General features: G+C 47.9%; 1 protein-coding gene across 1 annotated transcript in view; it reads right to left on the bottom strand.

Moving 5' to 3' along the window:
- Positions 1 to 4,376: 4,376 nt before the first annotated feature.
- LAMC1 (laminin subunit gamma 1) overlaps positions 4,377 to 15,421 on the bottom strand; it is a 62,451-nt gene continuing 51,406 nt past the window's right edge. The window contains exons 15-28 of the mRNA XM_084527545.1: positions 15,234 to 15,387; positions 14,637 to 14,779; positions 14,046 to 14,224; positions 13,761 to 13,917; positions 11,702 to 11,907; positions 11,211 to 11,290; positions 10,712 to 10,849; positions 10,353 to 10,497; positions 9,639 to 9,788; positions 9,083 to 9,197; positions 8,523 to 8,722; positions 8,240 to 8,398; positions 7,661 to 7,760; positions 4,377 to 7,234 (exon numbers count right to left, since the gene is read on the bottom strand). Coding sequence (XP_084383671.1) covers positions 6,978 to 7,234; positions 7,661 to 7,760; positions 8,240 to 8,398; positions 8,523 to 8,722; positions 9,083 to 9,197; positions 9,639 to 9,788; positions 10,353 to 10,497; positions 10,712 to 10,849; positions 11,211 to 11,290; positions 11,702 to 11,907; positions 13,761 to 13,917; positions 14,046 to 14,224; positions 14,637 to 14,779; positions 15,234 to 15,387 — 2,183 coding nt within the window. The 3' untranslated portion in view covers positions 4,377 to 6,977. The remainder of the gene's footprint in view (positions 7,235 to 7,660; positions 7,761 to 8,239; positions 8,399 to 8,522; positions 8,723 to 9,082; positions 9,198 to 9,638; positions 9,789 to 10,352; positions 10,498 to 10,711; positions 10,850 to 11,210; positions 11,291 to 11,701; positions 11,908 to 13,760; positions 13,918 to 14,045; positions 14,225 to 14,636; positions 14,780 to 15,233; positions 15,388 to 15,421) is intronic.

Genomic DNA, 15,421 nt, shown 5'->3' with positions numbered 1-15,421 from the left:
ACACACACCCTGGTGGTTTTTATCAGCTCCTCCACCTGAGTCACTCCCAGCAGGAAGAGCGCGGGTGCCTTGCTCTGACTCACCGGGAACAGGGGAGCCCAGCCCAGCAGCGCAGCCAGGCGCACATGCGCCTGCCGCCAGCCGAAGACATTGCCAACAACGGGACGCAGCACCCCGAGGGCCTCCTGGTGGCACCATCCCAGGGAAAAGGGCTGCTGGGACAACATGAATTCAATGGTGGCTGCCCAGCTCTGTCCTGTCCACCCTCCTCCATATGGGCTTTTCCACCACCCTCCAGGCAGGTCTGCACATAGGAGCGGGGCTGCCTGGGCATGCAGGCGGCGCAAGAAGTAGCGGAGTGAGACGGGATGAGATCATGGGGAGCCCGAGGAGGGGGGACAGGGGCTGCCTGCACAGCCTCCTGGCTGCTGAGCCACCCTGCCAGAGCAGGGCTGGAGGAAGGCAGGAAGAGAAGCCCAGCAGGACCCACAGCCAAAGGCTGCTGGGGATGCAAAAAGCCCCTGAAGTCAGCTTGGACACATGCTAACAAAAAAAAAAATAAATCTATCAGGATCTACAGGCATTTGGAACAGGAAATCCCCAGACCTAGAGATGGGAGAAAGGCTGGGAATTATCAGCGACTGTCATGCGTGTCATGCTTTTACACCTGAGACAGAAAATAAGGTTAAACAGGCCATTGGCCTGGCCCAGTACAACTGCGTTTGTGCTGGAAAAGGCTGAGGAGCAGACACCCCGGAGCACCGTGCCCATCGGCGTTTTGGTCCCAAGGGCTGCAGACTTGCTGCATGAGACCTGAAGGCAGATCTGCCTTGCTCCTCACCTGCACGTCTGAGGCAGCCACAACCAAGTCCGCTCTGGAGCTGACTGGCTCCAGAAGGACCCACCGTTGGCCAAGCCAAGCCAGTGAGCACGTTTTGAAGAACGGGAAAAACTGCTGCAGGACAGCAGTGGGGAGAGAGAAAATGTAGAGGAAACAGCTCTGCAGACACCGAGGTCAGTGAAGGAGGGGAGTTCTTCTCTAAGAGCTGCAGCCTGGGGGAAGCCCACTGAGGACCAGTTTGGGAAGGACAGCATCCCATGGGAGGGGTCCAGGGAACCATCTCCCTGTCCTTATCTCAACCCTTGAGCCTATTCTCACTGTATTTTTTCCCCACCTATCTTTGAGGATTGGGAATGAGAGAGCACAGCAGTGGCATTAATTTTGCTATCAGTGTGAAACCTCCACACCAGGGCCTCCCAGCCCGGCCCATAGCCAAACACACAGGAGAAATGGGACGCTGGCACATCCCTATGACCCCCCAAAAGCAGCCCCGAGGCTGATCTCAGGGAAGGATGGTCCTCATGCTGCAGCTCAGCACTGCTTATTGCCTCGATTTGTGACCACGAGTGGGTCACAGACACCAACACCTGCAGATGAAGGTGCCCAACAAGTTCACCCCCAGACCAACACTGCAGTTACCTTTCTGCCTCAGGGACTGGAGCCCAGCCCAAATTAGGCTAACACTCTGCTCCTTCCAGAGCTAACAGATCTGGGCTAATTAACACTCAGGTCGCCTCCTGAACCTTTGAAGGTGCCCAACAGCCTCTGCACACTGATGGACCCAGCGGTGACTCAGGGCTTCCCTCACCGCCTCCTCATGCCGTGGTGACCTTCTCGTACAACCAGCCCGAATGCACTGCCTTTTGGTGACTCCGTTTGCCAAGTTTAACTTGCCTCTGCCGACTGATTCAACTCTCTTTTACAAACAGGCTGCTCCCTTTTAATTGCATACACTGTGTCTTAATATAGCTCACAACAAGGATACTAGCTTCACAAATGCAGTAGTGGCATGTTGACATTTGACAACCAAGATTGTCTTGTCTGATTCTTTCATTATTTTTTAAGTAGTGAGACAAAAACACCGCATTCCCACCTACTTGGCAGAGTTCCTATAGGCCTGTTTATTCCTTTAGTGAAATGCACTTAATCCGTTCTGCTCCAAAACCCAAATTCTTGACCGAGTTCTCTATTAGACCAGATCTTGCCATCAGGAAGCTTTTCACAAGAATTGCGATTTTTCCTTATTTGGCTCTTTCTTGTTATTCCTTCTGTCTCGCCATTTGCACTCAGCCTCTGACCTCACTTCTGCAAACAAGCACTGACACAGCTCGCTCTCTAGTCATTTCTGCATATTTGCTTTGGTTACTCTGACTTCGTCATCCTCCACCAGCACTCAAAGTCACCTCTAAAAGCTGCATTAATGCACGCAGACACTGCCCAAAGCAGAGTTTCAAGGCCGTGATTTTCAAAACACACTAGACCTGAAAAAACCTGGTGCCCACCACCCACTGCAGGAGAATTGTCACCCACTGTGATGGCAGCGCTGGCTGGAGAAGGCCTTACACAAACGTTGCTGCTCCCTTGGGGCCTGTGCAGAAGTGGGTTCTCCTCAGGTGCTTGCTGGCTTGCTTTCCTTCCAGCCACTGTTGCCCCACGTGCACGTGCTCACCTACATGTGTCCACGTACTGCAAAACCTGTCAGCATAAGGAGCTTCCTCCCAGTCCCACAGTGCCTAAAGCAGAACACCAGTTGGTTAATCCTTTAAACACAGCCCCTTGCTCAGGAACATCCTTCAGAACACATTCTTTGGCACTTCTGTGGTTTTTATGTACACTTCTGGCGTACCTGGAGGCACAGCTTGGCAGCTGGGACAGCCCATGTTCAGGAAAGGCAAAGCCTCTAATTTCAGCTACACAGAGCAGAAAAGAGATGGAGAATTTGGGCAAGAGCTTGGTGGGACCCCCAGGACCCAGCCGTGCTCACCAGAGCCAGTGGCCCCTCGGGTCACGGGGGGGCAGAAGAACAAGAACCCAGCCAGACCCCAGCAGCAGTCCCACCACCTCCACATTTTACTCCAGCAAGGCATAAAAAATACACAGCCTTTGGCTCAGGGAAGCCATGTCTCATATGCTAAAAATTCCCCCTGGATTACGGGGCGGGCTGAGCTGAGAGCCACCCCTGGTGACAGGAGTGACCCCGCAAAGATCACAGCCTCGGGGCCGCCTTTCTCTGGCTGGGACCCAGGCCCTGCCTGCGGGGCCACGGCGCTGAGCAAGCGGGGCAGGGTGCAGCGAGGAAACGCCGTCACGTCTGGCCTCGCCTCGCCACCGCCCTGCCTGTACACGAGGGGATGAGACACAGACAGGTAGGCAGGCAGACAGGCAGGGACTCTGGCATTTCTGTCCTGCTGTGCTCTCCCCTTTGCCTCTACAGAGCAGCCTGGGAAGGGCCCCAAGCTCCACGAAGCCCCGCGGAGCTCCCACTTTCGCTAGGACAAGCACCCGGCTGCTTTTCACCCTAGCTGTGAAGACCCCTCCACTGCCCAGCTCCTCGCCATTGCCAGCTGACCCCTGGGGCAGCCCCACCTTCCTCCAGAGAGCACAGGCATGGAGTTTGACCTCTGAGAGTGGAAAAAGTCCCCAGAAATTAGAGAAAAGCCAGCAAAGCATGTTGCATCCCCCATGAGCAAGGTCCCTCCTCTTGATGTCCACCTCAAAGCCAAGCTCAGCCCCTGCTGGGCAGAAACATCCCCCTCAGATCCTGGGTGGACTCCTGGGCTCAAATACTTGACAAGCTTCCTCAGCCCACTTCCTTTCACACTGCCTTGTTTCCCAGGTCACAGCAGCGAACAAGCCTGGAGAGAGGCTGCTGGGGAGCAGGTCCCTCGGGTCCCCACATCCCTGCAGCTCCTCCCTGGCCATGGTGGCATCTCCTGCCAGGGTCAGGCACTCCAGCCCGTGATCTGTTATCACAGTCATCTTTCCTAACATTCAAAACTTAATTCAGGAATGAAATCTCTTCGCTCTTGCTGACAGGACACAGGAACAACAGAGAACACCCAGGTTGTCAGCAGTTCCTGTTGAAGAAAACCCAGGTCCTTTATGTAGGGTTTCCATTTCCCTTTCAGTCCTTTCACCCCAGAGGCCCTTGCTTTTCAGCAAGCCTGCTTTAAGCATACAAGATCATACCCCTGAAGTGCAAAGAGCCACCCCTCCAACCTCCTGTTCCTTCAAGAAGAGCTCAGATCCAACAGCGTTGCACAGACGGGACACACTCTTATTTCCAAAGGATTGGAAAAACAGCAGTGTAAAATTCATTGCAGTCAGTGCAACTCAGCTCTGGACACAGAGAGAAACCTGTGTTCAGTGTGTCCATTTGCAGCCCGCTGCAGGAATTTGCAAATTACTTTTCTCCTCCCTTCCCTGCCCCTCACCCTGCTCTTCCAGCTCACTGAGCAAGAGAAGAACCCCGTAACAGAGACAGACCCACATCAACCAGCGCCAAAAAAGCAAAACTCAAAGGAATCCCAGTGTATAGGGGGTTACAAATATTCAGACTTTATTATAAATAAGAAATACTGTTTTATACATAAAAACTGCAAGTGTTGCATTTTGTTCACCGCCCCAGACAGCGAGACCACAGATTAAGGCAAAAAAGCTGAAGTGAAGGCACATACTGAGGGGGCCACAGTCAGGAATCAAGTGATGAAGGGACCGCCATGCGCTGCCCGCGACACCCAGCACCCCACCAGCAGCTGTCCCAACATCACCTTACGCAAAGAAATAACTGGACTTATACAATGAGTAATGGCTGTAATGCAGTAGTGATTAAGAGATCGCTTATAAAGATTTTTTTTTTTTATTTAAAAATAAAATTCTGTTAAAAACAGCTTAACAACAACAAAAAAAAAATAGAAGAGAAAGCAGGAAACCTTAGGCCTGAGGTCAGCCAGGGCATGCGCGCATCTTCACATCTGCTCTTCTCACAGCCTTGGCAGAGAGGTGACGTGGTTAGACAGCCATCTGACCAGAGCAGCCAGCCAGAAAACACTGATGTGAAGGTCCCACGGGCGTGGGCAAGCATAGGGAAACTCTCCTCCAGGGGTGGGATTGGTATGTTCACAGGTGGGGGCAAACCCCAAGGCAGTTTTTGGTAAATTGCAAGAACTCTAGGAAGATGGGTATAAGAGAGAGGCAGGGTTTGCTAGAAACATCCCCTCTCCCCGCAGCAGTTTGAGGATGCGCTCAGCCTCCAGCTACGTCCTCACTCCTTGCACAGAGGTCTGAACCCCAAACCCAGCTCTGACCACCTCAACACCGGGTCCCGACAGCGCTCCAGCTCCTCACAGTCCAGCTGCGAAACTGCCGCCGCTCCCAGAGCATCGCGGCCAGAACCTGGAGGGCACAAAGCGCCCGTCCCCCGGCTGCAGCAGCAGGCGTGGGTCACTGCTGGCCCCATGCCATGCGGATGCTGAGAACACGCACTGGGGGAAGAGGGTGGGAGCCCTGCTAGAGGAAACAGCGGGCTCCAAGGGGGTTATATGGACAGAAGCGATACGTGGTGCACGTGCCTTGATGGTTACAGGGGAAAGCACATAGAGGAGGCCAGGCTGTGCCACTCTGGAAATATGGCTGAGTATATTTACACACGCATACACATGCACACGAGAGACTTCCTCACACTATAATCATGATAAAAACGGAAAAAAAATATCACATTCACACAAAAAATATAAATTTGAAATAATTAATAGCACCAGTGTGTGTCAGATAATAATTTCTTCCCCGCTACGCAAACGTACAAAGTTGCATAGTGTTTAAGGATAGATATATGCTGGATCTTAAGGAAGAGAGAGAGGGGATGCTGGGCTGGAGCCATGGAGGAAGCTGCAGAGGGTGCTCTCGTATCAGAGGAGGGCTGAGGGAGGAGTGAAGGGCTCCCACTGCTGCCTCCCAGCACCACCAAGCAGCTGGCAGTGGGAAGCACTGCCTCAGGAGGAACCTGAAAACTGCTCTTTCAGCCAGGTTGGGGGGGGGGGAAAGTACGGTGAGAGCAATACCAAAAAGTGTAAAAATACTACTAGCCTCCTTCAGGAAGACGATGGGGAGAAAGACCTTCTCATTTACATCTTCAAGCCCTCTTCCTTCCCTACCCAAACACATTCAGGTTGAAGTTCAGACCAGCTGTCAGAGCTCTCTGGATGGCAGCTCTCCTCTTCAGCAAGATTTCTGCTGCTTGAACAAATGAATCTGTCAGTCAGACACCTGTAGCCTAAAACAAAGATCCTCTGGTGATCTGAGGGCAACACCTCCAGATGGGAACTCAGCTCATCACTTTCAGACTCCCCAGCCTGGACTACCCAACCGGCAGCTGCTTGCAGACTGCACACAAAACTTCTGCTCCACAGGCCCGCAGCAGTGCTGGCAAGACCTACCACTCCCCTAGCATCCCATCTTCCCAAAAAGCTCCTCTCAGAGGCTGCATTATTCTCAGAGCGATGCATCATCACAGAAAGCATTTCAGAAAGAGGCTTAGGATATTTCATAAAAGGCTACCAATGGTTTTGATTGGCCACTAGTCAACGTAACGAAACAAAATAAAAAAAAATCACAGGGTTAGAAGTTGGGAACAGGGATCTGAATGAGTGCAGCTATACTGGCCATTACAGTAATACTTTGGTAGCCAACCTCCTTCCTTCATAGGGACAGAGCTCTGGGACCAAGGATTTTACAGTCAAGGGGAGAAGAAAGGAGAGAAAGTAGAGTTAGTTTTGCCTTGCTGTATACAGCTCACATGGTTATTTCTGAACCACAGAATAAAGAGTCCAGAGCATCTCTCATCCTTGCACTAATTAAAGGGAAACTGTCTGAGAAAGGGGTGAAGGTGGAGTGCTCAGGAAGACAATTTATATAAAAAACCCTTTGATGCCCAACGACGGATATTTAATTCGCCTCTCTTAAAAAAAAAAAAAAAAAAAAAAAAACTTTTCAACTTATCCTGATTTGAAAAGAGAACAGTGGCTACGAGCCACGAAGAGTTGGGGATTTGAAGAAGGTAAGGTGTGTTAAGGCACTCCATAGCCAAACCATTGCTCCACCAGTCACCCGGGGAATACCCTCCACCCCCAGCGCTCCCTTAGGGTTTCTCAATGGACGGGGTGTTAAAACAGCCAGATGGCAAGGTCTTCTTGATGTCTTCCAGGTTGCTAATGTCTTTCAGGATTTCCTCAATGTCCCTGTTGTAGGCCTGTATTGCATCATCTTGCTTCCTGGCTTCTCTCTCAAGCAAAGACACTTTCTGGTCCAGGTCGCTACTTCTCATCTGGTCTTTGGCACTATTCAGGGTACCCTCAATCTCGTTCAGTTTGTTCAAGTCCACCGTCTCCAGTTGCCCTGAGAAGCCAGAAGGAAATAGACCATTAAAAAGGTTTTGAAGCACTGCTTTCGGGTGCTTACACGCAGCAGAGCCCCTGCTCTGGACGAGTGAACCAAGATCTCCATCAGACTGTCCATCTCTGCATTAAAATAGGACCACGTGAATTGGCTGCACACTCCAGTGCCTCAAAAATAGTCCTCAGCTTGCAGGAAAGCAGTACTGAACACTGCACAGTGAGCTTTGAAGCTAACCCAGAGAAAAAGAAAAAAAAAAAAAAACACTTGCCAAAAGCACATAAACCCAATTTCTAAAAAAAGAAAAAAGAAAAAAAAAGAGATATTTGATTCATGGCACAGCACCACACAACACTGGCCGCCAGCACTTCCCAAACAGGAGACAGGAAAACACTCAAAGGAATATAGCACATGTAAGGAGAGCCTTACCTAGTTGATCTAAAAGATCGTTAATGACAGTAAGCAAGCTGTTCACAGAGTTCTTTGCTTTTCTTGCATTGTCTTCTGCCTCCTGGGCTGCCTGTGAAGCCTGCAGGGTGAAAAAAAAACAAGAGCACAATAAACTCTGTAGGGTTTATGAAACCACTGCCTCTCCTTTTCATGCATTTGCCCAAGCAGTTGCACATATCCGTTTCCTCTCTCCAAAATGATCTCTGTGCTGAGATATCCGTCACAGCGTTGGCAAAGACAACCTTCAAATACTCAGTTTTCTACAAGAAAGGATGTGGATCCCTGGTAACTAAGAAGAGTTATGCATGAGAAGTTAGAACAGAGTCAGGTTTCTGTTAAAATAAAAGTACTATGTTAAGGAAACTGGCTCTCAAAGTTGAGTAATGAACCTATGGTAAGGTTACTATAGGAGCTCCTTCATTAGTCTCATGCATTCAATTCCACTTAAAATTTGGCAGATAGAGAATACTAACTGCACCCAGTGAGCAGAAGAAGGCTTGCACTGGCAGGACAGCAGGGAGAATACATCTTCTTGCCTCTGCTGTCAGCGTCACTTACCATGCCTGCCATCATCATGTCCTGATCAGCATCATCTTGCTTCCGCTTCAGCTCTTTTTCTGCTTCCTGGAGTTGCTTCATCATGTCATCCACTTCTTTGGCCAGCCCCGTCACATCAGAGAAAGTCTTGTCAGCTTCAGCTCTGGTAGCAGCAGCACTCTACAGCCAACATGGGAAGAGGATGGAAACAGGCAGTGAAGGCGTCTAACATTCTGGAACAGAGTTTATGCAAATACACGCCAATACCTCCGGAAGGTTGGCTCCAGAACTGCAAGGGACTCACCTTCTGAACAGAACTGGCGATCTTCTCAGCATCATCTGCTTTAGCCTTGGCTTCGCGGGCATCAGCAGCAGCATTGCCAAGTGCCATCTCTGCCTGGCGTGTCTTATTGTTGGCTTCAGCAATGGTCCGGGTGATGGCAGGAATCTTCTTCAGTGCCTCCTCAGCTGCTGTCTTGTTGTCGTTCACTCGCTTATCAAAATCTAAGAAAGGGCAAAACAGATTCTCATCATCTGCTCCAGAAGAGCTTTGGGATGCTTCTCTGACCAAACTACCCTGGCTTTGCCTCCTTGAAATTAGAGGGAAGAACAGCAAACTGGGGTCTGGGGGTGCACACGCTTGCAGTTCACACTGTTACACATCATCTCAGGCTAAATAAGTAAGCTGGCCAAAAAGGAGATTTCTAGTCATTGGAAAGACTTCCACTTTCCTTTAAAAAAGCCAGAAGAATCTGTCCAACACTTGGGTACTGGCAACAGCATGACTCATTTAACTGAGATGGCTATACTGCAGAGTTACCTCTCTAAGAATTAAGGGATTCCCTGCAAGTGTTTTCTCTTTACCTTTCAGGTTGCTGAGAATGGTATTAGCCTCCTGCAGTGTGCCGTTGCCTTTCCGAGCAGCTTCCTCAGCCAGGGCTTTTGCTGCATCTGCTCGAGCCAGGAGCTGGTCTGCAGTCTAAGGAGACAAGACATCTATCAACATACTCTTACCGTTTGATGGATGACCATGTAGGCCTCTCAGAAAGCATCATTTAGCATGAAACACCACTGCAATACGGAACTGCAGTGATCCCCTAAGTGAGTGGCAATACTTCCTCTGAAATCATAGTAAATTCTGGTACTTTGGAACACCATCCTGAATACACACCTGCCAAATATACCAACTCTCCAATGTACCAAAATGTACCAATGTACCAACTCTCCAAATATCCCAACTCTCCGCAGTGAAGTGGCTTTAGCATTTCCTTCACAGGACCATTCCTCAATATTTGTGTAAGTAACAAACACTGCTGAGATATGACTGAGTAAGGCCAAGTCTTTCACATCTGGGCAGTTATTTGTTTGTTTTTTTCTTCTTCCTCTCAGGGAACAAAAGCCTGCACAAAACAGAACTGACCTGCTGCTCCGTCTTCCCTTTCTCCAAAAGGTTCTTTACTTCCTGCTCCTTTCCTTTCATGTCTTCTCTCAAGTCTTCATAGTCTTTCAGCTTCCTTGCTATTAGTTGATCTAACTCCTCTGCTTCCTTCTTGATCTTATTTGCTTCATTCTGCGTGTAGAAATCAGAAACAAATGCAGATTCTCCGAACATTAAAGAAATTCTGAACAGGTGACAAAACATAGTATAATTTCTAATGTTGAAACAGGCAGAAGTGATGACAAGTTATAGCTGTAACTTTGCTCCTTCAAAGTTCCAAATACAATGGTCTGTGCAGTGCAGGACAGGGGATGCCAACACTTTTGTGCATAAGAAAGTCTGCACTACTACAGTGAGTGAAGGAAACGGAGCAGCTCTGCAGACTTCAGCGGGGACCGGATTCTTTGCACTTTTTGATTCAAGCCATGATGTCTGACAAATAACATTTCGCTCTTTTTTTTTGTCCTTCAGAGACTGTGGGAGGGTCTATGTTTGCAGTTTCCTGCTTGTTAATCTCTTGCATAAAGAGCAATATAGAAGTCTCAGTGATACCTTGATGGATGAAAATTCCACAGACAGATGTAGAGTAACATTAGCAGAGCACATACAACATGTGCCTGCAACCTAGCATGCTGCCTTAATGATCATCCACACCTGTCTTTACAAAATACTACGTATGATGCTTCATTCATGTACCTCTAGCCCTGTGGAATCCACGGTGGGCAGACTGGTGAGATTAGCATAGATTTGAAGGGCCTTGTTTCCAGCTTCCTCTGCCTCTGTAAGCACCTTGTCAGCCTGTTTCTCTAGGTCCCGAGAAATGTTCCTTGCTTGATTATATCTAATTAAAAAAACAAAACAACAAAAAAAGAGCAAACCACAGATCCAGTTACTCTATAATTCTTTTGGTAGACTCAAACTTACTGAACAAGTAGAGAGGCTAAAACAGAGGCAACTGTCGTAAGATCTAAAGCATAAAATGCTAAAAAGGCATCTTAAACTTAAGTACTGCTCTAAAGCCAGGAAATAAAAACAATTTTCTGTTGCTGACTCACTTCTGGTTGAGCTCATCAATATCATTCGCTGTTTGGTTTTCCCCAGCCAAGGTCTTCAGCAGCAGCTGATACGCTTCTGTGGAAGTATCATTTGCTGCCTTGGCTACACGAACAATCTCATCCGCTTCTTGCTTGTGTCTGGACAAGATTACAGAAGAAAAATAACGCCATTGGAATTGTTAAGCAGCAGTTTCTATCCTCAACTCTAAGTTTTTATTTTCTCCTATTTTTCCTTCCTTCACCCAGATTTGCACAGCTGCAACATTTGCAATGGAAGATGCTGTTTGGGAACATCTCTGCAACCACAAACGTTACTCCAGCAGCACCCATGAGACCAGTCTATGAGCACCCACTACGGCCACACATGTCCCTGGTGCACAGACACAGCGTTTGCCCAAACACACAGGTGTGCACCCAGACCAAACCTCATTTCCCCCCCTCTTCTAGGTGGCTGTAGGGCACTGATGTGGGCTGGGGAGCGTGCAGCACCACAGGCTACCTTTCAGCCAGCTTACGGGCCTCTTCTGCCAACAGAGTCATGTTGTTAGGGTCGCCAGTTGACTCCGGAGGTGTAATGGACTGGAAAAAAAGAAAGAAAAAATACCTTGAAGCTCTACTACCATATTTTATTCATCAATGCTTTAAACATTTATTGTCATGATCTAAATGCTTTGAGATGTGTCTAACCTACTTTTGGCCTCTCTATTTTTTCTTAAGTTCATGCAGTTTATACTAGCAGTTACCCCTTAAAAGCAAATGTTTTAATATTTATTTATTTTAATATTTTTCTTTGAGCAGGGGGCTAAGATACGATTTATGACAGATAATTGAGATTTTCCTTTGTTTTCCACATTACTGAGTAAAGGAGAAGATGCTTCCATAGCAAGTTTGCTACAAGAGAGAGAAAGAGCAGAGAAACACACCCAGACAGTACAGCAAGGAAAGGCCCTGTCCTCTCCTTGCCCCACCGGATCTCCACTGCACACTCACCACATTGTCAGCTGCCATCTTTGCTTTCTCTAGCATATCAGAAGCTGTTGTGATCAGGTCTTCTGTGGCTTCCACCCGTTTCCGGGCTTTCTCTGCTAAGTCCTCCGTCTCCTGCACAGTGTTCTGGATGTTCCTCAGCCTGTTGAGCTGACTCACTAGTGTGCTGTTGATGTTTTTGAGACGATCCATCAGGCCCTGATCTACATCTGAAAGACACGATACAAAAGAGGAAGCAAAATTGATTACAGCAGGAAGAGAAGTTGGAGCAGCAGCTTACCTTTGCAGGCAACAGGTTGGCAGATTAACCCCCTATTGAAAGGGGACTTAGCAAAGCTGTTTCATGAATCAGTTCACTTGAGATCGAAGCCATCACCAGAATGTGCATAAGAGTCATTAACTACTAATGAGACAGTCTGCTGGGTGTCTGAACTGGCTCTAACAGGAGATTTGTGTTCAGAATCATTTTTCACCTCTACATTGATTAAAAAAAAAAAAAAAAAAAAAAAAGACAACAGAGCTACTCCTCATTAGGTATGAAACATCTGCTTTGCTAATTCTTTTTTATCTTAATTACTACAAGGGCAGTACAGCCCTTCTCTTTGGCCAATGGTGGCTCCCCCCCGAGAACCTCCAGACAGAGCAGCTGGAAGATCTGCAGAACAGCAAATCCACCCCAACTCTTCCCAGCTTTCAGCATCCCTCTGGACTGGGGAGGACAAACAACCCAGCCTTGGTTCTTCTATCTGTAGAACCTATGACCACCCAAAATACCCAAATTCTTGACCACCAGGTAACTCCTCAGAAAAATGTCATAATAATGGAGCCATAAAGCACAGATGCATGCCTCAGGACCAGAAAGAATTATTTGTGAAAAGGTGAGAGCACTGTTAAGAAATAAAGTAAAAGAAGCCCACACACATCCAAAATTATGATTTTTTACAAATACATTGTGTCCTCACCTTGTAGCACATCCTATGTATTGAATGTGCACATTTAATGTCTTTAAAAAAAATGCATCAAGTAGAAAAGCACAAATAAATGTCACATGGGCTTTTTGCAAGGGTAGGACTTGCATTTAACTTGTCTTTTCTTGAGTGAGGATGTGGAAAGAAAGACAAAAAACACCACCACAAAACCCAATCCATGCCCTAACCTTACCACAATGCCCACTCTCTTACCTCCTACTCAGGACTACTGTTATCTAGGTGTGGATGCTAGGCAGGGAACATAAAGCTACCCCAGTTAGAACTCAGAAGAGTTTCATGAATCATTCCCACTACCAGCAGGAATCTTTCCAAGCAAATGACATGTGATGTCAGATTTTTGCCAGCTTTTCCCAGTTTCGCAAAAAGGGGACAAATTTTTTCAGAAGTGGTTTCAAATTAAGAATCTTCTTCAAGTTGCTCTTCTCCAGAATACACATCAACTTACGTGTTAAAAACCTCTCAGCAAAAATTCAAATTCCTAAATGCCCTGCTCACAGACATCCTACAGTAAAGAACCTCTTTGAAGCAGAGTTTAACAGGAAAAACACCTACAGGCCACCGTAACAGCACTTTTCAGACCATTATACACTTTATGGTGGGATAATAAAACCTGCCAGTAGGATTTTGAAGCTTTCATTCTAATCACTGGTGATAACCCAACAAGAAATGCTTTATCCCAAGGTATCTGAGCAAATTTGTGAACATTTTCACCATTTCTTACTGGTGAAAGCTGCAGAAACACAGATGTACCCATCCACGTACTGGAAAGTCTTCTGCTTCTTTACAAAGCAAGTAATCTTCCTTTGCACATGGAGAAAAGGGTAAGACTTCTATCTATTATACAAAGGCAGATCTTTCTTTGCTTAAATAAAGACCATGGGGAACACCAGGGATAAAATCACAGCCCTCGTTGTTTCAGTGATAACACGTACAGTCTCAGCACTACCCAAAATAGTTGTCTATCCTAACGCACAGTACAGGCCTGAAATTAAAAGCTTTGCATCCTAAGGGAATGTGCACGTCAAGCAAAGACCTCATTTCTCCTTAGTCCACGCCTGATCGGCTCAACTCACCTTTGCTGTTTTGTGCTTCTCGGAGCAGCTCCATGACATCTCTTTCTGCCTGCTTCAACCTCTCCTCAAAGGCTTGGTCAGTTACAGTTTCTTCTCCCGTACCCAGATTCGCTATAAGATTTTCCAGCTCCTGAAGCCTCTCTCGCTGCTCTGCCACCTGCACGAGAGGGATGGAGCACAGCTACAGCATGGAGCGAGGAGCAGTCAATATATTTGCTGATGGGCAAATAGTTATGGTGCGTGGCACTGACTCTGGAAACCAAACAGTCACATTCGTGGCCTTACCTTATCTTTCACTAGTCGGTAACATGCAGGACACTCCTGACAGCCTGGCCACGACCGGTTATAGAAATAGTTCTCCTCACACTGGTCGCAGCGGGTCCCCACAAAGCCTTCCTTGCACTCGCAGCGACCGTCCTCCCGGCACTGCAGGGAACGTGAACCCTCAGGGTCACAATCGCACGCTGCAGGGAAGTCAAACTTCAGTCAGATCTGAGAGGACGCAGAAATACCCTACAGCTACAGACCATTCCCTGCGAACCAACAGGGGACCTACCAAAACACAGACAGAGCCCTGCTCCCCAGCAGAGTGCTGCCACACATGGGAAGGCACACCGTGTAGCTGGACACAGCTCATTTAATGTCAAACTGTATTAATAGTTTTGCCATTGCCTCTTCCACAAAACATTTTAATTTCTTACCCCATTGCATTGTAATCAACTTCACTTTTTTTTTTTTTTTCCCCCCCTCTCTTGAGAGGTGGGGATATGAGGAGAAAAGTTTGGACCATACTCTTTTGCAATTATGTTTACAAGGTATGTTGCTCCTCAACACTGGATCTGTGAACTGAGACCACTTGCAGGGAATCTCACTTACGTTTGCAGCCTTCAGGGCCAAATCCGAAGTGGTTGGCCTCGCATCTGTCACAACGCTGCCCGGTGACGCCAGGCTGGCACTCGCACTGCCCTGTTCGTATGTCGCACTGGCCGTTGGTGGAGCCCAGTGCATGGCAGTCACACCTGGAGGACACAGCCACAGGTTAGGTGGTGACAACAGACAGCAGGCATGAGTGAAGCACCTCTGAAGGAGCCCTAGTGAGCACAGCTGGAAGTTTCCATGCCAGTGGAGTGACTTTGCAGTGCAGATATGGGACAAGGCACTGAGCCTTTGAACCATGCAAGGTCACTTGGTGGTTGCACTAAAAAAAGGAACCCATGAGCCCCGGCTACCAACGATCACGCAGCCACGTGACATGTTTCTATTTAAAACTCTGATTTAAAGCTATTTATAAAGCTATTTATAAGTCAAGCTTTTTGTACAGCCTTCAGAGCTGCTCCTTAACTCCTGTTCCTCTCTGCCCTTGGCAGCATCAACACAAAACACCAGTTACTTGTGAGAAATACCACGTTCCTCCACCTGCTAAACACAGATCCTCCAAAACCAGGCTCATTGCCCCATGCCAAGGTGACTTACCTCTCACAGCCACGTCCGCTCTGGAGGTTGAAGAAGCCAGGCTCGCAAGCACTGCAGTCCCTCTCGGTGACATGCGAGAGGCACTCGCACTGCCCCGTCACTTGATTGCAGCTTGTCTGTTGATTCACAGTGCCATAGGGATTACAGTGACATGCTGCAAAAAGAAAAAGAATGGGAAGCATCACCCA

The sequence above is a fragment of the Aythya ferina genome (genome assembly GCF_964211825.1).
Source record: "Aythya ferina genome assembly, chromosome: 8".
NCBI classification, from domain to species: Eukaryota; Metazoa; Chordata; class Aves; order Anseriformes; family Anatidae; genus Aythya; species Aythya ferina.
Note: the sequence above shows the minus strand (reverse complement) of the source record. Positions and strands in the feature narration are given on the sequence as shown.